The following is a 23,186-nucleotide window of genomic DNA, read 5'->3' on the forward strand; positions in this document are numbered from 1 at the left end:
ATTGTAAGAGCAACTGCTAAACACATATGTAAGTCTGTAGTTTCTGCTAATGCTTTCAATTTGATAATGTTTAACAAAAAAAGAGAATGATACAGTAAAGACTGGAGTATAAAAAGACAGTGACATATTAGAAAGAAGGTTAGGGCTACTAATTTTTTTTAAAATAACTTAAAAATATTTTTTTTCCTAGGCTCAGAAAAATAATGACAAAAAGAAAAAAAAATCAAATTAGCATGGCTCAATTAACCAGCAGTACAGGGCCTTATTGGTTTGCTTTACTGGTGGGGATTTAACTCTTCAAATTTATTTATTTACTATCATATCTTTCACAGAATTTCCAAATTTTATATTTGCCTTAGGGCATAAAGAGAAGAAACCACAGTAACGCTATCTGTCAACATTGACCTCCTTAAGTATGCTGTAAGGGTAATAATGCGAATACACTTGTGATAAACTCTCCATGTAGCTCCTGAGACTGTGTTAAAGTACTAGAGTTATTTCCCTACTCAACAATGAGCATCATGTAGAGGTGAAATACACTCCTCTATATTTAGTTGTGTACTTAACTATTTGGAATGTGATATGGGCATTTCTGAGACACTGTGCAATTGAAGGATAATATGGCAAAGAGGCTGGCCATTCGGGTTTTTGTCCAAACTGGCATATTTTGACTGAGATGAGACATTACTATTTATTAAAATGGGATGCAACAGGCATGGATCAGGACTGCTCTTGGTGACTGGGATGTGTGGCTGGCTTAGGTAGGGAGAAAAAAGATGTGCATGTATACAGATTAAAAGCAAAACAAAGTTCCCTGTAGAATACTTTCTTGTTTGAATAATGAAGGACTCGAAGGCTGAAAGTGTCCAATGTCAAGATAAGTTTTAGATAACTGGCTGCCAAAGTACTGAATATTTACTCTTTTTCAGAACTCAAAAGATTCATACAGGCCTAGCAACCACCTTGAAAAGCTGGAAGGAAGAAGACTGAAAAGATACCATTGTTTGTCACAGTCTTAGTCCTCTTAATGTGATTCAGATCATCCTGGTACCAGGTGGCTTTAGAGACAGGACTATGGGGGGTTGTCGCTGATCTCCTTACAAAATCCAGCATGGTGAGGACTCAATAAACATTCTGCTCCAATGAATGGGAACCTGATAAAAAGGGTCTCAGCCCAGCCCTCCCTAGCCCATCTGAGAACAGATGTCAGTCTCCAGACTGGGGCTACGAGCACCAGGCTGATCTTGATGTCTACCACGCACGGATCTGATTCAGACCCCTGTGGGCCCATAGAGTATATGGTTAGGTTTGTATGTGGGAGAATAAAGGCAACCTACACTCTTCTGTGGTATGTTCAGAGTTTTTTTTTGCCAGAGTTTAGGTTTGGGGAATACATTATGTTCAGATGTTTAAATAGGACAAAGGGCAAACACTAATTATATTGCAGCAGCAAAGATGTGAAACCACATTTAATTATGTATGCATTTAATAACAAAACCACCACCTTCCAGAAAGTCCAACAGCCACCAGGTAGAAACAGTTCATTTTTTTTTAAAGCACGTCTGACAACGGTGCAATCGTTGCCTTCATCTTAAAATTTCACCTGATGGCTTTGGTCTAGTGTTCCCTCACGTTAGTCTCTCAAGGGCTCTAAGATGATTCTGGAATGCAAACAGGCTACCCCACCTTTCAAAATATTTCAGGAGAAACACAAATAGAGTGACTTTCAATAGCAGGATCCGTTTTTCATACCCAAAGAATTGATTCAGTGGGACAGGATGCACTCGTGTATTAAATAAAACACTACATGGTAGATCAACTTTCATTCATTTAGATACAAAACTTGTGGCTAGGTACTTTGTATATTTTCTCATGATCAATTAATGGAGTCAAAAAAACAATAATAATTTCAGTAAGAATCCCTTACCCCCCACTCAAGATCCTGCTTATGTTATGGTCAGTGTCAGGCCCCACATACTCCTCCCTCCGGCTGCTGCCCATCCCCACAGCACCCCCCGCCGCTCGCCCCAATATATTTAGTGGTCTAGACACAGTAGAATAAGATAACAAATATTTTATCAGAAAACATTCTACCAAAGGGATAAAGAGCTAAGACTGACCGTTAACTCTGCTTTTTGCTTCAACTTTTTCGCCTCCTTCATGTGAAGATCTGCTTGTCTGAAAGGGAAGAGAAGATCGGGGTGGGTCATGTGAACCTAAAATAACTAGACTGACGCGAGGTGACTGAAGAAGACTCAGAGGGTGAAAAACGATGGGAGGAGAGGAGGGCAAAGAAGGGGAAAAGGAAGTGAGGAGGAGGGGGAAGGAGGAAGAAGGAACAGGCAAATAAATGAGAAGTGAGCATCCAAAATCTTACTTGTCAAACTTTGCTTGAGGCTTCCCTGGTTTAGAGTTACCATTTGGCAAAGAAGGCACAGGAAAAGGATTTGCAGTGTCTCCAGAAGATCCCTTTAAAAAAATCATTATACAGATCACACTCTAACATTTAAGATCACTGACCTAAATGTATTGTCCCTTTGAATTAGCCCAAAATAGGAGTTCAAAAAAGAGGAAATCAAACACTGCATAATTTAGCTTGGCCAGGCACTTCTCCGGCTAGATTTAACTGAAACTATAGGTTCTGAATACAGAAGAGACTCAAAAAAAAATATAAGACAAAACTGTTCAGGAGAACAGATAATGAACAAAGATAAATGTACCATTTTCTTTTTAGTCAATGTACACACACCCGGGTTAACAGGAAGCTAGGAACTTGCATTTGAGAATAGTGGATAATTTTTTCCCATCATAATCAATAATGAAAGTATATGAGATCGAATAGTCAAACCAACAACTAACTAGGATAGCCATTTATTACTGCAAAACACCTGAGAGAAAATCAACACGAAACATCTATTCTGATTTTTCACCTCTGAATCACTAAGAGCAAACTGACACCTAAATGTTCATGCACTGCTAACTATGTTTTACTCTTCCTCTGAAGAGTAGAACTTTATATACGAACAACTCATTATTGCCTTATTACAACTGACGAATATCTCTGAAGTACCATCGTTAGGAACTTAACATATTTGGGAGTTTCAAGTAAAGACACACATCGATACATCCCATTTTACAAAACTGAGGCTTCCCCTACTTACTTTGTGTTCTGTAGCGGTTCCAGAACCCTTCCCCTCTGCTTTTCTGCGCTTGGGGACGGGAGAGTCCTTATGGCTGCCCTTGGTACTACTGGCACTTTTGGGAGGGTCCTGGCCACAGGGCTGTGCTTCCCGCCGTGGCCTCTTCTGTGCAGGCTTGGCTGGCTTCTGGGAGGATGAGGATGAGGATGACGCAAGGGTAGGGGGAAGCATGTCCTTCTTTGAGGGCTCAGAGGAGAGCCTAGGTGTTCTGGAATGAAACAACATATAAAACTAAGGTAGAACATGAACTATATAACAAAGGTGTTTAGTTAAAAGGACGCTATGGCTGCTGATACAAAAGACTAAGATATCACAAACTGTGAAGTCCATTTTTTTGTAGAAAGGCCAAATTTCAGGGACTTTTGATGCCTTTGAAAAATCCAGTCCTGCCGATGAGTAATAAATGAAGTTGTATGATTTGTCACTGAGCTTGTGGAGTCTGCCAGTGGCTCTAACGCTCTCTAAGCAAGTCTGTCTGCATTAGCTGCTCCCTAACCTGTCCCTTTCGACAGGCAGGCGAGCCCGGCTGCCACCTTCACATCCGACTCCTTCTCTCACTCTCAAATCCCTTCGCAGTGACACTATGCACTTGTTTTTGCCACATCGTTTTGTGAAGCAATTTCTTGAACAAATCAGTGAGTGAATAATACTTTTTGTAACTCTGGACAAGTCATTTTCTGTGTCTTGGTTTCCAATTCTGCAAAGTAGAGATAATAGCATCTTTCTTATCCTTATGTAAAAATTCCTTTAGAAAGAAGTCAATTCCAGGTGTTTAGGAAATAAATATTCCACTGTTAAAATGTTTTTGATAAGTCCAAGTTTGCTGCCAAATGAATTGTTAATTTCTATAAGGTCCTCATGGATGAAAGCAGCATGAAACGAACTTACCATGACATCCAAATGATCCTGAATGAATTTAATCCACCCATTCTACTGCAGAACAAAAATGTTTTTGCCATGTCAAGACCCAAGAAGACTCGATCACCTCTCTAGGCTGTACCTAATTTCTATACTCACTTTGCTTTCGAAGATTCCTTGTGGGAGGGTGAAGATGAAGATTGTGATTTGATTTCTTTCTCCAGTCTGACTTTCTTGCTATCATGGTCTCTTTCTGCTTCACCCTATGATGGTAGTATAACAAAGCTCTTAGAAACATAATCGCACAGGCAAAATATAAAAACAATGAGAAGAGTTAAACTTTTGGAGACATCTACCTATACACACACAGCAATCTTCTAAGTACCTACATCGTGTGTGGAGGGCGGGGAGGCGGCGCGGGGTGGGGAGGCAGACAATCTAGATTTGATGTGATCTGTGCAGAGACCAAGTTTTACATGAGGAAGGACTGTTCTTTATACCCAGGAAAGACAGGATGTCTAAGTAATAGCTGACAACAAGAATAAGTAGTAGACTTCAATACGTCATTGTTGTTTTCTAAATATAAAAAGTCAATAAAACATGCCTATTTGCATCAAGTAATAACAGCTGATTTTATGAGTAAGGTTCCTGGTTCTTTCAAAAGAAGCATCCGCTTATGCCCATTTATTGCTCATATAAAATTAGAAGTGGAGTACTTAAAGCTTAGCTTTTCTCCTAATGAATAAACAAGTAAATTGTTGAAAATGAAACAGGCTACAAAATCCTCTATGTATCTTACAGACAGGGCCAGAAAGGCATACAACAAAATAAGAATAGTTGCTTTTGGACTCTGGCTTTTTCTCCTCCATTGATATATTTAGTTTCTTTTTTAAAAAAACTAAGTCTATACATGTAAAGAAAGATACGGTCATATGTTTTTATTTTTCAAGAAATTTGATAGAAAATTAAGGATTCTTAAATATGATTTTAAGTGACGGAGGAGTAATGAGAAGGGATATTTAACTCTATAAGAGTTAAGTACATCAAAAGCATCCATTTATACCAGCTAAAGTGAAAGGTAAATACATGAAATCATTCAAAGAACAAATATTCTCCATGGCAAAAAGTCATGTTCTTGTGCTCACTTGTCAACATGTATAGCAAATTTGCACAAAGTCCAGCACGTTGACCCAGCGACCTGATGGTGGCCTCCTGCACCCTGGTTTGGGCTCAGGCAATGCCCCATGGGCAGGAGCTACCACTGCTCCAGCAAGCGAAGGTGAAGTGATTGGTGAGAGCTGTTCAATTAATTCTGATGTGTATTTAGAATTAAACTCCTCCAACTATTCGTTCAACAAGAAAGAAATCCGGGACACCACCAGACAATCTAGGACAATCCCTCAAAAACCTGAAATCCTCCCTTAAAGGCTTAAGGGAAACAAACATTCTTCAAATTAACCGACTGTGGGAGGCCCAGTTTTCACACTGACTGTCTCTGCTTCTCTCTGTTTCTGTCTCATGTTCCCTGAATTTCTCCAAGAAAAATGAATAAATTAAGATGTGCAGACTCATGCTCTGCCCAGACACTAATAAGCAGCCTAGCCCCGCTCGAAAGAAGGAGAAATTAAAAAAAAAAAAAACCACGCCATCCTCCCGGCATCCTGCAAACAAATGTGCCCGAAAGTGTATTTCCACTCAGCTTGCCATCAACACCTTTGGAAAAACATTTCTTGCTTCAAAACGCATCATTCCAGGTGGCTTGTAAATATGCTTGTTTTTAATCTCTTGGTGTACACACAAGTGAGAACATTAAGAAGGGAAAATGTGGGTGGAGGAGAGAAAGTAAACCCAAGGGAAGGCTTGCGCCTCTCAGGGCCGCCGATTCTGCGCTGTCTTGCACACTCCCACCCGACAGCCCCACGTCTAGGGCGTGCTGGGATGTGGCTAGTCTGAAGTGACAAGTGGCTTTAAGAACTCAGTGCAGAAAAGGAAAAGGTGATAATTTTTATATTGATTAAATGTTTAAGTGATATTTCAGATTCGATAAAGTTATTATTAAAATTACTTTAACTGGTGTCCCCCTGCCCCCATTTTATATTTCTTAGTGTGGCTACTAGAAAATGTTAAATTACATATGTGGCTCACGTTACATTTCTATTGGACAGCGCTGCTCCACACACTTCTAGAAAGATCTGCAAAGTGGGCTCTGAAACCCCCACTAGTTAAGGCAAAGAAGGAATTATAAAATGCACAGGCGAGATAAGACGAAAGCGAACCAGGTGCCCAGAAATATAACCATTCATTACAGAACAGTGGAAAAAAAATATCTTGAGAAACCTAATAAGGAGATAACTTGTGACATAAATAAGCACATCCTGAAAGCACAACTGAAACCTGACAGGAAATTTCACACAGCTGTTTCTCATGCGGCACTCAGCGTGAGCCGGCAGCAGGATCCTGAAGCACAGTTCAGGAGAAACGAAAGCTCGTTGTGGTTTTGCACAGCACACAGGCCTCCATTCAACAATCCACAACGGTGAAGCTTGGGTCAGTCATCGATGTTAGCAGAGAAAAAAAGAATAAACTGGAAGTGACTGGATTAAGAGAGGTCCCTACTACAGGGAGCATCTTCCTTGTCACTTAACCAACTGTGCCCCAGGGTCTCTGCCACCCACGGGTTTAATGAATTCTCTTGAGTTTTAGATGAAAGGCTGTGAACTGGCCTAGCAAGCAGTGTAAGAAGACGGGAAATTTATCTTTGGGAAATGTCGCAGAAATTGCTAAAATACCCAGACAGACACTGTATATGAAGTAGTTAGTAACATATACTTTTTTTAGTCGAAGGTATTTCTAGGCAGTTAGTTACACATGGGATAAGCCCCCAAGGCAAAACTAAGCATAATCCATCTGCAGTTTACGTCCTAAAGAAAACACCAGACCCCAGAGGTGGAACAAGACAGTTAATTTTTGTTTGTATATTTTCATGCTGCTTAGAACATGCTAGTTATAACTCTAAACCAACGTGGCAGACCTTCTAAACCACATATGAAAATAAGATTCATAGTGAGTCAATCCTCACTAACTGGTTATAACCCTGGCTTGTGCCAATCCGTGACTCAAGAGAAAAGTGGGAGGGGGGAAAAAAAAAACCCCGAGAAATCACTAAATGCTGACTTCAAGGCTAGCATTAACAACTTTTTTTGGCACTTTCTGAGTAATGTGCTTCATACTGACATGTAGCAACTTAGAAGCTGTATTCTGTAAGCTGGGAGAAAGGAAGTCATTAAACCCACTAAAGCAAAAATCCTCTTCTATTCATTTTGCTCACTTGACTGAGCTCAAGCCTCTGGGCTTGAGGTTAGTATTTTTGTACACTGTGCATTTGGAACCCTGTCATCTTCTGTCTGGAACAGGCACAGAGGCTTCCCCAGAGCAGGCACTCCGTATTTGTTAACTGGCATGGAAATTAAGTTTAGCAGCTGAGGTCCCTGGAAACAGTACTGCACTACAACTTTAAGTGGACGGATTCAGGAAGAGGGAGCCTTACAATACGGGGTAGCAGGAAATGCAGGCTTGAATTTCAAGACTGGAAAACAGGAGGGAAGGAGTTAAGGTTTTTCTGGATTGAGAAGCCATTTGAAAACAAGATGAGAGTGCTGAACTCTCTCTTCAAGAGGAAAAAGAAGTCTCCTCTGCCCTGTGGCTTAGCCACAGATTGAGCCCCATTTCAGGGAATCCTGAGGAGGTCTGGGTGTTGGAAGTTCCCTTTTCCCAGAAGGATAAGTGTCTCAGTGGTAATGCACCTACGAGAAGAGGCTGCTGGCTGATGACCTGGTCCTAACTGACTTGTTTGCTTTTCTTAACCTGTTGGGCCAGGCAGCCAGGGATTAGATGCCAAATGCCGCTCCACCCATGGAGAAGAGCAAAGGGCAAGAATGAAGCCCATAAAAGGAAGAGGAAGGACTGTGCTAGACCAAGGTGGTTTCGGGACGAGAGTGCTGCAGGGCAGCCTGGTGCCTGCCCGGCGCTGGCTTGCCACCCAGGTACCTGTAGCGAGAAGAGGAGCTAAAGGTGGCTTTTTCAGAACTGACACTCATTTTGGGCCATAATGTTTCTAACAGGTGTTAAGGTAGTCTCGTAGGAGCGTGGCTGTGATGGGGAGAGATAGAGGCATCTGAAAGGACGATATGAAGTGGAGAAGGAGTTGGGGGTGGTGTTTTACAGCACTGGGGTGTCATAATGGAGAGACTGAGTCAGGGATGACACCCTAACTGCCAGAGTCAGTACAATGGTCTTGAACCATGACCTTGTGACTCTCTCCAAGGAGTGTGTGTGTGTGTGTGTGGGGGGGGGGTGAGTGTGACAGAAAGGAAAGGGCATTGGACTGGGAAGAGTCAGCATACCTAAGCTCCAACCTGCTTTTACTAAGCGGCGAATGACGTTAGAGCCTTTCTGGATCTCATCCATATAAGGCAGTGGTTGAACGAGCGACCTGCAGACCTCGGCACTCAAATGCTAAGACTCTGTCATCTTCTTCCACAGGAAGAAATGAGCCTGGTAGCACATAGAGTGTAGGAAAAGTGGAGCAGCCTTTTGGGAAATCTGGGCACTTCTCTGGGACGTGCCTCTGCGGACGGTTCAATAAGAAGACAACGCAGAGTAGGAAAAGGACAAGAACCATAAGATTTCTCGCATATGTGGGACATCAAACAAAAAGCAACAAACAAAACAAACAAACCTCATGGACATAGACAACGGAATGGTGGTTACTAGAGAGGAAGAGGGTGGGGAGAGGGTAAAGGGGTGACAGAAAGGGACTAGACTTTGGGTGCTGAGCACACAATATACAGATGATGTATTATACAACTGTACACTTGAAATCTATATAATCTTATTAACCAATGTCACCCCAAAATGGTTAACTAAAAAAAAGATACAGCAGATGCCAAGTCCAACTTAGCATCAAGAATGAGGGCAGGACTTACTGAGAAGACAGGCTATAGTCACTGGGATAAGTACTACAGAAAAAAAATTTATCCACTTTTTCTTCTTGTTGGTGAGGGGAAAAACAGGCATGAGAATGCCTTAAAACAGCCTTAACATGCATATGGTTACAATGCTCTTCTTAGTGCAACATACAAAAGCATAAAGAAATTAAAGTGGCTTCAGGAAATTATTGTCCTTCAAACTCTTGATTTTGAAGGACAAAAACTAGGAATGTTGATCTGGAGATAGATCTTGGATAGAAGGGAAGGACTGAACCAACAACCATCCTCAAACAATAAAAATGCATATTCCCCACCACATCCCGTAACTTCTCTTTCCCACGTCTCAAAATACACGTAAACGATGGCGCTGAAATGTTTCCGAAAAATATCAAAGCTTCTTGTCTGTAAACCGATTATTTAGAAAAAGGAAATGACAGGAATGAATGTACCTCCCTGTCCTGTTATTTATCTAAATGACTATTAAGATAGTCTAGTATTTTTTTTTTTTTTGAAAGCAATCTTTAAATGAAGTAATTAAATGAGATTTATAGAGGTGGCCAGAACTCTGCTTTGCACATTAGGTGCATTTTAAGCCCTCTCACAATTGCACCAGCCTGGCTGTATATGTTATTGTGCTTCTCGACTTCAGTTTTTCTTTCAAATCTAGAAAACAACTCAGGTATAAAAATTATTAAAAAAAATAAGTTGTACTTTAAATTAGAAACTATAATCAGGATGACGAACTTATATAGTTTATGTAAAAAGTACTGTGGGTTCATGCCTTTTTACCATCACTATTTTCTCTACTTTTCCCCATGAACTGTTCCCTACTCACTCCTTTATAGTAAAATTATATGTATATATATGTACATTTCTATATGTGCCACATCTGATGGCTTCATCACAGCTGTTAACCACCATTGCCTCTTTACGATTACCTTTTCACCCTTTTAAGTCTAAAATGGCTTCAAGGATCTGTTTATGCTCTGAAACTATTTCCCAAATTTTGCTTCACGGGATGGACAGACCGTAAAGGGCTTTTCAATAAAAACACTAAATTCCACTAATGTGAAAGATCAGGTACGCTCTTCAACTGTTCTCACTAAATCCTCAGAGAGCTTTTTCTAGTGATCCCACTTAAAATGAAGAATACGAGTAAGTCTCCACTACCAGATTTGAGGAAAGGCGCCCAAGCTTAAAGAGAGAACAGTGCTGCCTCAGATCCCAGGCCTACATGCTGGGCTGCCCCCGGGGGCGGCTTGGCGCCCTGACCAAACAGAGTCAGGGTCATGACAGAAGAGGGGGAAACCTGCTCCACGCAGGGAAGGGTCTGAGGATCACAGTGCTCAATGCTAACAATACCTGGAACCCGGTAGGAAGTGAAACCAAATGACGCATGGTTCTCTGATCATGAAATAACTATACAGTGGACCTTTTTATATTTATTTACCGGAAAGCTTCTCAGTAATGTTTCTAACTCATGACATACTTCAAGAATACCTGGTTTCCTAGATCCATGGCATCTAAATGCAGCACACTGGAAGAATTTTTCGATCCGAAGAAACAGTTTTGTACAATCTTGGCCCTGTACAAGGCTCTGCTGCAGGGGCTCCCAGCCTGCCACCAGTACTAACGGCTCCCCAGGTGACCACAGTGAGCAGTCAGGGCTTTGGCGCCACTGGCTCAGACCCCGGCCCTGTCAGTGCTGTGGGAGAGGCAGACTGCCCCCAGGGCCAGAGCTCTCAGTTGCTGCCAGGACTTTAAAGAAAGCACACTTGGCTGATATGTGGGGCTCATTATTTTTTCATCCTCTAAACTGAAAGACAAAGGAGACGCCCTAGTGGAGCTCAGCCACGGGCTAGGAATGGCTTTCTGGGAATGGCTTTCGGAGGGCTTTCAGAGGGCGCAGCCCATGAACTTGACAGGGAGGGCTGAGTTTCCTTTTCAGGAGCCACAAGGGACACTTGTAGATCCGCATTAAAGTGTGGGCTGGGCTGAGAACTGTCTGGGCGAGCCTCTGATTTCTAACACTGCCACCTGGGTAGTAAGCATTTTTAGAAACTAATATTTCTCCCCACTCCAGCTAATGCAGAAGGTGCACGTTGGAGACTAGACAAGACCATGGTAGCTGGGGGGACAGGTGACAAGAGAGTTCCCAGGAGGAGGAGGTAAATGAGCGCATTTGTTAAGTCTTTTCAGGTACATTAGCCAGGTCCATCACAATTTCCTCCATTAAATTTTACACCTTTAACTCATAAACACTGTTTCAGTAGTTTTCTCGCATGAGAAAAAGTAATACCCTCTTCTCCCTAAAAAAGTGCTTAAACACACCCCACTTGACAAGCCCCTGCTGCAGTTAAGGTAGCAATACCCTCATATCTCATTCGACAAAGTTCTGAAGAAAAGAGCCACCGTTTACTATTTAGTAGAGTCATGTTATATTTTTAACCAAGTGGAGTAATCAGTTGAATCAGACATGACAGCAGGCTTCATGATCTTTTTGTCCTTTGTTATTCTTAGCTCAACTTCCACAACTGAGTAAGAAGTTTTTTGTGTACTTATAAGCGTGTTAAAATCTTTACTCCTTCTCAGCAGGAAAGAGTTGGCTCTTCTTGTGCCTTTGACTCTGAATCTTGGGGAGGTTGGCTTAGAAATGTCACTGGGGAAAAAAAAACTCACTAATCTTTCACCATCAAGCAGCAGCAAAACATCTGTCAGAAGCTCAGTGACTCAGAATAAAGGCAGGAAGGAGGCTGTCCAAAATAGTGATTATGTCCACGTCACTGGGGGTCTTAAGTAATGCAGGGATATATTTTTTCTTTTTTACTATGTTCATTCCTTAAGTGAAACTTCCAAAAATTGCAATTAATAAAATGACAGCTTTTCAATACTTTACAGTGTACCATACTAGCCTATATCAGTCAACACAAGATGTCCTGACCATAAGTTCAACAGCTATCTAACACTTTTATAATGTTCTGCTTATTAATAAAAGTCAACAAAGGCGGTCATATGGTGTCAGATGGGTACTCGATTTATCGAGGTGATCACTTCATAAGTAATATAAATGTCTAATCACTAATGTTGTACACTTAAAACTAATATAAAATGTCACCTGTAATCGAAAAATAAAAACTTATTAAAAAAAGTTTGGCTAAATAAAAAAGAAAAATAGAGGTCACAAATTCTTAATCTAGTGATTTCAAACTGATGAAGTATTTGGCACCCATGAGTTAAAATATAGATGTAATATCAGTATCAAAAAGTTCGTACTACAGGGGTAAAAAAGTCTGATGTATGGCAGCTTCCATGAATTCAGAACATTAATTAACACTTTGATTCATGTAAGGTTTTAAATTCTAGGGCAAAATCTACTGGGCAAGGTGGTAAATACCAATGTTAACAAAATAAATAAAAATATACCCCCAAATGATACATTATCCTAAAATAAGATATCCTTTTCAATGACTGCCTCATGCAGAGGCAAACCATTGCAGTTTTTCAAACTAGCAAGACTGCTACAGGAATCTGGCACTTGGTTAATCTCTGTCTGCAGAGTGGGAAGCATCCAAGTCTGCAATGAAAGAGTAACTTCTGGTTTAGAAGCAAAGGCTGAATCGAATCCAGACAGACATCTCGCCTCTTCTGAGGCAACTCAGGGCTATGATCAAGTGCCAAAGACAATCCTGAGCCAACGGCACGGACGTACCACACTGCAGAGAGCGCCAGCCCCCCTCACTCACCTTTCTCTTTCTGGCCAACTTGCTTGAGTTGTCTGAGCTTCTCTTCTCAGAATCCAGCTTCTTCCCTGCCAGTGGCTGTTTGTCTTCAGGTTTCTTTTGGCGGCTCCCCTTCCCAGGTGGCTGGGGTATCCAAGAGAGGAGGTCGAGGGTTATCTTCACCATCAAGCTTTGGGGGGGAGGCGTGTCCCTGAGCGGGGAGAGCAGCTTGGTGTCTCTCAAAGGCACCGGAAGTTTGTCCTTCCGGCGGTCCTCCTGCACTACCACAGCGCGGCGACAGCCACTAGTCCTGCCACCACTGCCACCACCATGCGGGGGGCCCTGGCTCTGAGTCAGGGGAACGAGGGCCAAGTGCTCAGGGCTCCTGTCCTCCACATTGTCCTTCGTGGGCTCTGGGCCTGAGAGTGCCTTCGAGGGGGCCGGGGGCCCACCCCTGTGCTTCTTCCTCTCGCTGGGCGTGGGCGCCACTGGCTTGGGCTCTCTGCTGTCTCCAGCACGGGGCCTCCCTTTCGTCTTCACCTTGGGCTTATCTTTGGAAGGCTGGTCCTTGGAGCTGTGCGGAAGTCCCGGCTCGCTCTCCACCTGCAAGCTGGCCCGAGAGTCCGCCGGGGCAGAGGCCTTGACAGGTTTTTTGGGCTGTTTGGTTCCAATGGTTTGCCTCTGCAGTGGCTCCTGTTGGGCAGGGGACTTCTGACAGCTCCTCTTGCCAGCCTGGGGGCCTTCGGGAGGAACCCTGGGGGATTTGCCGGAACTTCTGGAGGGAGGATCTTTGGGTTCTAAATGCTCGTGACTAGTGGTGCCACCGTCATTGCCCTTGCCCTTCCCGGCCGGGTGCCGAGGCGGAGGCTCTGCGTTCCCCAGGGCCTCTGGTGGGGCGGCTGGCTGGCTGACTTTGGTCAGCCAGTTGTCCAGCTGCCATTTGTTTGTTGTAGGAGGCTCGGGCTGAAAAAGGAACAAGAGAAAAGTGTTAACTGACCAATGACGATTGACTCTTCTCTTGCGATACTCACCCACTCTATAGGACCGTCCAGGGGAGATGCAATCATTCCAAACCTAAGAATTCAGGCCATTTTTACCCTCCTCTAATTACAGGTAAAATTTTATAACAATTAACTCTTAAAACAATCTGCTAATTTTTTTGTGCTATGGGAATTTTGCTGTGGCAGGTATTGACTAATAACAGACCATTAAATATTGACCAGTGTAGACCACTGAAAACTGCTGAGAAATCCCTGTAGCACAAATATTTTGTTCTAATGGTAATTACAGTATTAATTTAAATGGAACTGACACATTTTGGCTTCTAAACGATCAGAAAATCGTGAGAAATGAAAACTACAAAGAGTCCTTTTACCAAGGATTTTCAGAAGAAGGCTAATGAGTAAACTAAGTCTTGGGTGGTTATCTATAGGTTTCATGCTCTGTCCTCTACCATACTTTTCAACTGAAAATTACTTTCTTCAAGATTTGATATCAATTCTCTTATTTACTTAAAACCTCATAAATATTTACACGCGACAAGGTTTCCAGTGGATCACAGATACATTCCAATTTTCAAATTTTATACCTTGATAAAAAGAGTAAAATGAGGTAAAATCAGCCCAGCATTAGTCCCACTTCAATTCTTTAAAAATCAAGCATTAAGTCTCTCATTGAGACTAGCTGATCTGATCTAACACCTATTCTCCCTAAGACACAGAGGGAGGCTCCAGGGCACACGATTCAGAGCACTGAGACTATACTGATTATCTGTGCAATTGATTTGACAAATAAAGAGAAGTTCCTGACATTCCCTGGTATCTCAACTGTTGTTTAAATCTTTGTTGCTAACTGATGATTTGATGCATCAAATCGTCTCTCTCTAATAGGCTATTTGATCTTACCAACAGAATGACAGAAACCTCTGTGTGGGGCTCCAAATTCCACTATTATCTCTTGCATACAGTGTACTTATTTGAGCATTCCTATAAATGTATCGCTGTCCCTATAAATATTATGCCATATAGAAAAATATTAGTGTCTAACAGAGTAAACAATGATTACTTTTTTAAGGGGAAGTACATCATTGGCATGCTACATGTTTTCCTTAAGACCCTTATCCATAATCTAATCAGCTGAATCTAGTGTGGAATCTTTTTCAAGTAACTTCCTAGAGCACTGAGCATATGATTTAGTCATTCTGACAGGTGGTTTGTATTCCATGCGGGATTTAACTGATTAGATGATGGATCAGGAGATCGCTCCCAGAGGTGGACAATATTTTATAGAGAAGATTGCTAACAATTTTCTCAAGTGGAATATGCCAAATCATTCAACTCTATAAAAACATACAAACTTAATACATGTAAGATATGTGGATATAATGTAAACAATTTTTGGCTAGGACAAGATTAGATAATGAAATGATCGGGTAGGTGGTTTGGACTTAGTGCAACTGAAACCGAACAGAACTAAGAGAGATTTCAAGGAACCAGACAGGACCATGCTTTGGCCAGAAAGATAGTTCTATCAACATTTTTTCTGCTTACCCTATATTGCTGCTTAGGATAACATAATCCCTCTTACAGCTCCCTTTACTTACATCAACTCTATACCCAGGCTCAAATTTGAATTTTAGAGCAGGGAGAGAGGGAAGAAGGAAACTACTCTTAAGTGCTAGGCATTTTGTCACATGTAATCTAAATGTATTCAATATTCTAACAAGACGGGATGATTGTTAAGGGTAGAGAAAAGATTAGCATACAACACCTACTTGTCAGACATTATTTCCTGCAAAGACTTAAGGGTGTGGTAATACTAGTGGTTAACTGGGAACAACACATTAGGCTGTATCATTTGCCAATCACCTCAGGAACAAAAACCCCTTCTTCAGAAAGGTATGGACATACCTCACCAAGGCTGTGCTTACAATTGTACTCGTCACTGACATGCTCTATAGAGGAGTATGTATTTACGTGCGAACCAAAAAGAAAAGCCACTCCTGGTATAGGCAGAGTCTGCCTTTTTTCTCTCCCCAAACAGGGCAGTATAAGATACATTTAGTAGTCCCTAAAAGAATGTCCTGGTTACAGAAAACACCTTTCCTTCCACTGTAGTCCTAAAAATGTCCAAAAGGGGAAATTCTTTCTGTCTACTTGCTTATAAAGATGTACAATAGATAGAAGTCCTTTAAGATCAGATATTATCTGGGTGTTGGGATAGTGGGACCTTTTACATAATGGATTGATTAAAAATAGATTTTTAAAATAAAATTTTAAATAAAATCTTGACAGGATCAAGATCTGAACTTTTTTTTCTGCCTTTCCTTGTCCCCCATTCCCAGCATGCCAGTGCTGAAGCAAGTCAAACACTGCACATCAAAAGTGAAAATATATGATTAATTTTCGTAAGCATTTTAATAAATGTCTGACATGTCCCCTTACCTCTCCTAACTTCTCAAACTGGCAAAAGTTCATATATTTTTAGAAGAATTATGATTTGTGAATAAAAAGTTTTGAGCTATGCACAATAAATGCCTACTTTTCTAGTAAAATATGAATCCAAAGCAAATCTGTGCCATTTCCATTTTATCTTAATTGAAGTTTGCTATTTAACTGAATTCCCTTCCTTCTATTAGGAACCTAACAAGCATGCAGATTTTTTTTTTTTAACTGAAAAAGGTGAGATACAAAGCAAATATCTTATAAACATTAACAGTGAATAATCACATAATTTGTCTGCAGAGCATATTCAGTATCTCTTTTCCTGAGGCATAAAAAATAATTTCAACAGCAATTAGTATCACACAGAGAACCCCTAGAAACACAGAGAGTAGTTTCTAAAATCTGAAAGATGCATCAAGTACAGTTAACGTTGGTCTATGTCTTTTCACTCAAAAAAAAAAAAAAATTATTGAGCACTTCCTCTGCGTCGAACATAAACTCATGGCTAACAAAACAATGGCATTTATTTTCTCAGCCTCTCTTGCTCTCAGACATGGCTCTTAAGTCTCACTACATGATCTCAAGATGGATTCTGTTAATATTACAGTGGAAATGCTTTGCTTTCTAAACAGCAGATACAAGTACTAAAAACTTTAATAGTTTTTAAATCAGAACATCTCATTTCCCAGCATTCCTATCTTACATATCCAGAATAATTTTCTTTATACAAGCTGGTCTAGTTCAGCAAAAAATGCCTTCTCTTTTCACTAAGTGTCCCTTCTTCAGCATAATTTTTACATTGCTATGCCAAGTTTTGAGGGCATTTGGCAACCTTATTACTCGTTACTAAATTTCTTGCCTTTGACAATCTAGTGAGTAGCATAAATCCTCTAGATATATGTAGTGCTTGAGATTTTCAATCTCATCTGTTTACCTTTACAATATCTCCCAAGGGCAGGTAACAGGCAAACACGATTATCCCTGTTTTACATGGGGCAGAGGGTGCAAGAAACACAGCCCTGGCAAATCACTTCGCCATCAATTTAATGCATGGCTTTTAGTGATTCAAAAATAGAACCTCTGATGACTTATTTCTAGTTCACATTCCTGCCCTTTGCTAAATCAGGCTGTCTCCTTTTGATTTCCTTAATTCATGCATTCCTGAAATTTCAAAGAGAATTCTCATTAATACTAAAACAGCAGCCTACTAAAAATGAGTTTACTTTTTCAAAAGCAAGGAAAAGAAAATGGTGTGCAAACATTCTTAATGAGCTGCTCTTCGAGACAACACTAGCAACACAGAAAAGAACCTATCATTTTAAACAGGAGAGAGAAGACTTCTCTCCCAAACCTCCACTGCCAAATGTCTGGTAAAAAATAAGTAAATAGGAACAGCTGGTTCTACACAGGGTAGGAGCAGGAAAGCATTGCCCTGGGGGACAAAACTAGTCAGCCCCATGATCTGGCGCACAACGGGACACCAGCCCCAAAAGCCAGAATGCTGCCATCTTAGATTGCTTCCTGGAGGGGACCCGGTACCTCAGGAGCCGGAGTTTCACGGGGCTCGTTCTCTTCGCTGTCACTTGAGCTGCTCTCGCTCTCGGAGTCCGAGGAGCTGTCTGAGTCACTGGTGCTCTCTGACTCCGCACCACTGGAATGTGCTGAGGCCACGGCTTCTGGAAGTGACTGAGGAGCACTGAGAAGCAATCGACAGAGACCATCTGAAGACACCACGCAAGGTGGATTTCTTCCCTCTTTACTCATTTCCTGCTTTGCCCACTTTTCTGCTACTTGAAAAGAAAGGCCTCACTATTACCTTGTATTACTAAATTATCATGTCATCCAGTCGAGAGAGAGGCCCATGGTTGCTCAAAAATCAGCAAAAAACCCTTAAAATAGCTCACCAGGTAATTATGTAATGGAGAAGTCCATGAAATTTTGTTCACAAAGAATATTTTGAACTATACAGATGCTGGGTGCTTTATATCAGGGGTTGGTAAACCATGGCTTGGAACGGCTGCCTGTTTTTCTAAATAAAGTTTTACTGGAACATATCCATACCTGTTGTTTCATGTATTGTCTATGGTTGCTTTTATACTACAAAACCAGAGTTAACTAGTTTTAACACATTCTTCTGAGTGGCTTAGGATGATCCCCAAATATCAGCTGAAGTAGAGATTAACTACCGCAAGTTTTAAGAATAGGGTGATAACTCTAGGTCAGTGAGAAAACACACACTCATCACACTGATGGACATATACAGAATTTCAAAGTATGTCTTAAAACTCCTCAAAGGAATTGACCAAAGTAATAAATCAATAACCATAATCCTGAATGCCTCCAAGTCTTCCTAAAATAGTAAATAATAAATCTATTATATATAATATTAGAATAAGTAGAATCAAACATTATTAGATAATAAACCACTAGTTGAGGTCATTTTAAAACGAACACACTATCACATAGTTCCCTCATATGAAATGCTACGTCAAGTCTGTAATCATTTTCACGTTGATGGCTGCAGAGCTTAAGCCAGTGATGATCGGAATGAGATACTCTTTCAGTGTTGCTCCTCCTCCTGATTTTTCCCCACTTTTAAAAAATTTTTATTTTTCACTTTTACGTCACGCTACTTTGTCGTATTTTATGAGTCATTATAAGCCACCAGAAATTACTGAACAAAATGGGATATAAATAAATGAGCAGAGCTTTTGACTCCATAAGACCTTGCATAATTGTACAAGCTTCCTCCATACTAACTATAGTATCATATGTATGGGATATGGGATATTGCTGAGCTCGTCTCGAAATGGATGACCACATCTCAAGGGAGTAAAACAGCTATGAAGTAATTTAACCCATTTTCCGTTTGGGAAAAAAAAAGCACAGCTCGCTGCCTACGTTAATTTAATTTTACATAAACACACTCTTTGAGGCTGAAGCAAATCTAACTGGTTTTCAATGTGAAAATAAAATATAAAAACTGTTCTTGGAGCTATTTCTAACCAGAACTTGTCTCTAATCCTAATGTAACAGAAATGTACACATAAATTGGATTCATTAAATGAATCTTTGGCTAACAACTATTTGAGAACAATGTTAACATCATGCATAGGAATGCTACATTTTCTAGGATTTGACATTTTCATCTATCGAGAATTACTATATTTTGTAAATGGAAATACTACTAAAAGAAGAATGCTATAATTAGAATGATGTCATTTCTTCCTATTGAAATACTAGAGTGATGTGAAAATAATAATAAAAGTGAGATATGTCGTGACAAACTTTGGGGGTAAGGTTAGAATTATAACCCACGAGTTATCTCAGGGTAAACGTGGCTGCCACGAGTGCTGCTGGCGAGTATTCTTGGGGCAAACGGGAAATGGATTAACACTTCTTTCTCCATGGAAGTCAGGTACTGGCATAATAAATCGTAAAATCCAGTACTAGAGAGAAATATTATAAAGGTAGTTCAGATAGTTCCCATTTCAAAAACTTAAAGCATCATATTTTTAAAAATATGGCTAGCTGTTTACAAAGTGAAAACAGAGTCCTTTTCTATCACACTAAAATGTACTGCGAGTCGTTTTTAAAAGCAACCGAAACAATTAGAAAATTCGTATGACTAAGAAACAGGCACTATGGAAAATCCAGCTTTCTAATTTTTGAAAACACAGCAAATCTGTCACTTTAAAAACATTGGGCTCTTCAGGGTAACTTCTCAAATACTGGTTACATAATACTGATGAAAGAGTTTAAGCTTATTTTAAACTCTCGAAAATTTTAATCGCCCAAACTGACGATTTAGGTGGGTGCAGGGCACTTTCTCTTTTATGGAGTTGACAACCTCTCTATGGTTGACTGCAGCTTCCAAGATATTAAACAGGTGCTTTCTTTTAACTGTGTGATCCTCCATCTCCTTCCCCATGAAGAAGCTATGAAAGTACTAAATAAGGTTGGAATTTTTCCCTTTGGCAGAAAAATGCAAAATGTTTTGTATAAATGGGGGAGAAACCTGCACACAGTACCTTTTTGGAGGTGCAAATGCAGAAGGAGCCTTCACTGGAGTCTAGGCATTCACAATAAGGAAGGAGCAGGAAAAAAACAAAAAACAGGTTAGAATAAGCAGTTTGGAAATGTTAGACTGAAAAGGATTCCTGGTGTTATGGGGTGTACAAAACTTACTTGTTCGCTCTCACTGTCCTCACTGTCACTGAGCTGAAGGTCATCTTCAAGCATGCTGGATAGGACAGAGACATGTCAAATTTAAAATAATGTCTAATGATTCTTTTAGCATATAAATAGAAAATATGCTTAATGATTAAAAAAAGGGAGGGCTGGACTAGGTATAGGTTTTATTTATTCATCAAATGCTTTATTTACTGGAAATGGAAGTTCTACAATTATAACACAGAAACTAGTTCAGTCCAAGCTCCTTAAAACTAATCTTTCACACATCTGAGCATAAAAAGCAGAACTACCACTAGACTTGTTGGCAGCCCTAAGACTAAAGTCCCGAGGTCCACGTGGAAGAAAAAAGGAAAAGGAAAAAGGAACAGAAAGGAAAAAGGAACAGGAAAAAGAAAGAGAAAAGGGAGAGGACAGATACACAATACACTCAAATTATTTCCTTCTATAGTCTCTAATCTAAATGATTAACCATTAAATGAGTTAATATTCGATAAATACTTGTAAAGTGCTTAAGACACTGTCAGACACTTAAAAAATGCTATATATGAATTTATAGTAAGATGTGTGAATTTATCAAGGCAACTGTCACTAAAGAGCTCACTTACATTTTTGTCTAAAAGACTATTAATATTGAACATGATTTTTCACATACACAAAAATATTCTCTTTTGTCTGTTTAAACATGGTCAATGAAAAGAGTAGAAATAAAAATAATACTGTTGTCTAAAAAATATGGTTAACCTTACTGCTATCATTCTGGTAAAAATAAAAACTTAGTTCACTTGCTCAAAGTTATATTAATACTTATCTCTAGGCAGTCTGGTTTATGATGAACTGAAATATTAAAAGCAAACATTTTTCAATCTGTACATGTTCACTCAATTCTTGGCCCCTTTCCTCTCTCTTTCCCTTTCCCTTCTTCCATGGAGATACCCAAATATTAAAGGAATTAATCAGCCATTGCTCCCTCCCACTTTCCCCCAAATTTATGAGAATGACTATTTGAGGAAATGCTTAAGTGAAAGTGGGAAAAATAGAAGTCTGCTTGAGTATTACTGATGATCCAAAAAGCAAATTATATTAGAGGTTACAAACCTTTGGTATTTCTAAAAATACCTCTTTAATAATCTGACCAATAATTTTTACCGCAAACCCACTACCTGCCATTGTTTTATTTTGGGAATCCTTGGTAAAATCACTGTAATGAAATCATTTGTAATGAAAATAAATGATAAAACTTGGCTCTTTCATAATGACCACCTACGAGCAATACTGTAATTCTGCCAAGGACGTATTTTCACCAATAAATGTTCTAAAAACATCCTGTGATAAGTTTCTAAAAAAAAAAAATATGAAAACTGTTAGCTACTTGTAAATATAAGCCTTACTCAATATTTATCTAATGAAAGCTAAATTCATATTTTAGTAAGGCCAGGAAACACAGTGTTCAAGTATAGGACTTGGCAAGAGCAATCATAGTGGTAAAGAAGAGAAAGCCGCTCGACAGGTTTACTGCTGAATGGTGGCTTAGCTGGCGTACACACCAACAAAAGATAAAAACATATCTGTGAATAAATGTAAGGGAAAAAATGTTAATCAACAACAACAAAACCACAGTAAATGGACCTCTTTGTTTCTTAGTCACTGAGTTTGTTTTGTATAAAACTGATTTGCCTTAATTTTCTGAAACATCAAACACCAAATAATCCAATCACACTTCCTGTTGTAAGCAGAGGACTACATACCCTGTTAAATTTGCCTAGCTACCGAATGCCTAGCTTCCATGAATACATTCACCTAAGGTCAGCCAGAAAGTAAGATAAATTCAGTAAGTCAGAAAGTATATGTTCTGACTTTATCTCTACTGACTGTTAAGGAATAAAAAGGACCATAAAAATGCTGTTCCAGATTCTAAAAATTTCTCCTTCAGAGCTGTTAGGTAAACAATAACAAAGTAAGCCTGCAGGTATGATACTCATTCAGGACCTAAAGACAGTGACCTCTGAAGAAGGATTGCTAAAGATATCTCCAAAGAAATAATCAATCAAAAAGCAATGATAAACCAAAAGGGTCAAACAAAATCCATTACTTTTGTAGGATATACTAGGAATTTACATGTGGTACTTTATTTAATCGAATTCATGGGTACAAGTTATTTGACATGAGAATCAAGAGACATAGCATATTGTCAGTGTATGCCAACCCAACCAACAGTAACCACAGAATCTTCCAGAAAATATAATGTATTGTATCATCAGAGATGGGTAGCTTACTATATAAACCAGCATGCTCTCAGTGGAAGAAGATATATTCTAAAATTTTTATACATATTTTTTTTTAATAACAAACATGCGCTGCATCTGGTAAGAAAAAAAAATGTTACTTAAAAACCAAAACTAAGTTTTGCTAAAAGAAAATTCATCATAAATGCCATTAGGATTAAAAAAAAAAAAAAAGAATCTATGTAGTTGGGTAAAATGCTACCTGACGACAGGTTAACATTTTCAGAGATGAGGAAAAAATTTTAAAGGAATCAGCTGCTAAAACCCGCTACTTGTCCCACAATTATATTTAAGGGCAAGCACATTAGTATACCATACTATATTAAACTATACTTCACATACTATATATGTAATAAATGGTCACTGAATGTGAAGAATGACAAAATTAATTATAACACATCTGGGTGAACACTGAGATACCTACTAAGAGAGAGTCAAATCTCTTAGATCCAGTCTCACTCACACCAATGAAACCTAGGTCAGGAGAACATAAGTCCCAGAG

At 39.8% G+C, this 23,186-nt stretch overlaps 1 protein-coding gene across 6 annotated transcripts in view; it reads right to left on the reverse strand.

Moving 5' to 3' along the window:
- AFF1 (AF4/FMR2 family member 1) overlaps window positions 1–23,186 on the reverse strand; it is a 166,496-nt gene that overhangs the window by 10,604 nt on the left and 132,706 nt on the right. For all 6 annotated transcript variants that reach the window (XM_016161023.2, XM_016161022.2, XM_036227730.1 and 3 more), the window contains 8 exons: window positions 20,397–20,451; window positions 20,240–20,280; window positions 17,748–17,904; window positions 12,790–13,728; window positions 4,218–4,321; window positions 3,162–3,408; window positions 2,378–2,469; window positions 2,121–2,178 (listed from right to left, as the gene is read on the reverse strand). In XM_016161023.2, coding sequence (XP_016016509.2) covers window positions 2,121–2,178; window positions 2,378–2,469; window positions 3,162–3,408; window positions 4,218–4,321; window positions 12,790–13,728; window positions 17,748–17,904; window positions 20,240–20,280; window positions 20,397–20,451 — 1,693 coding nt within the window. The remainder of the gene's footprint in view (window positions 1–2,120; window positions 2,179–2,377; window positions 2,470–3,161; window positions 3,409–4,217; window positions 4,322–12,789; window positions 13,729–17,747; window positions 17,905–20,239; window positions 20,281–20,396; window positions 20,452–23,186) is intronic.

Source organism: Rousettus aegyptiacus, unplaced genomic scaffold, assembly GCF_014176215.1.
Source record: "Rousettus aegyptiacus isolate mRouAeg1 unplaced genomic scaffold, mRouAeg1.p scaffold_m13_p_10, whole genome shotgun sequence".
NCBI lineage: Eukaryota > Metazoa > Chordata > Mammalia > Chiroptera > Pteropodidae > Rousettus > Rousettus aegyptiacus.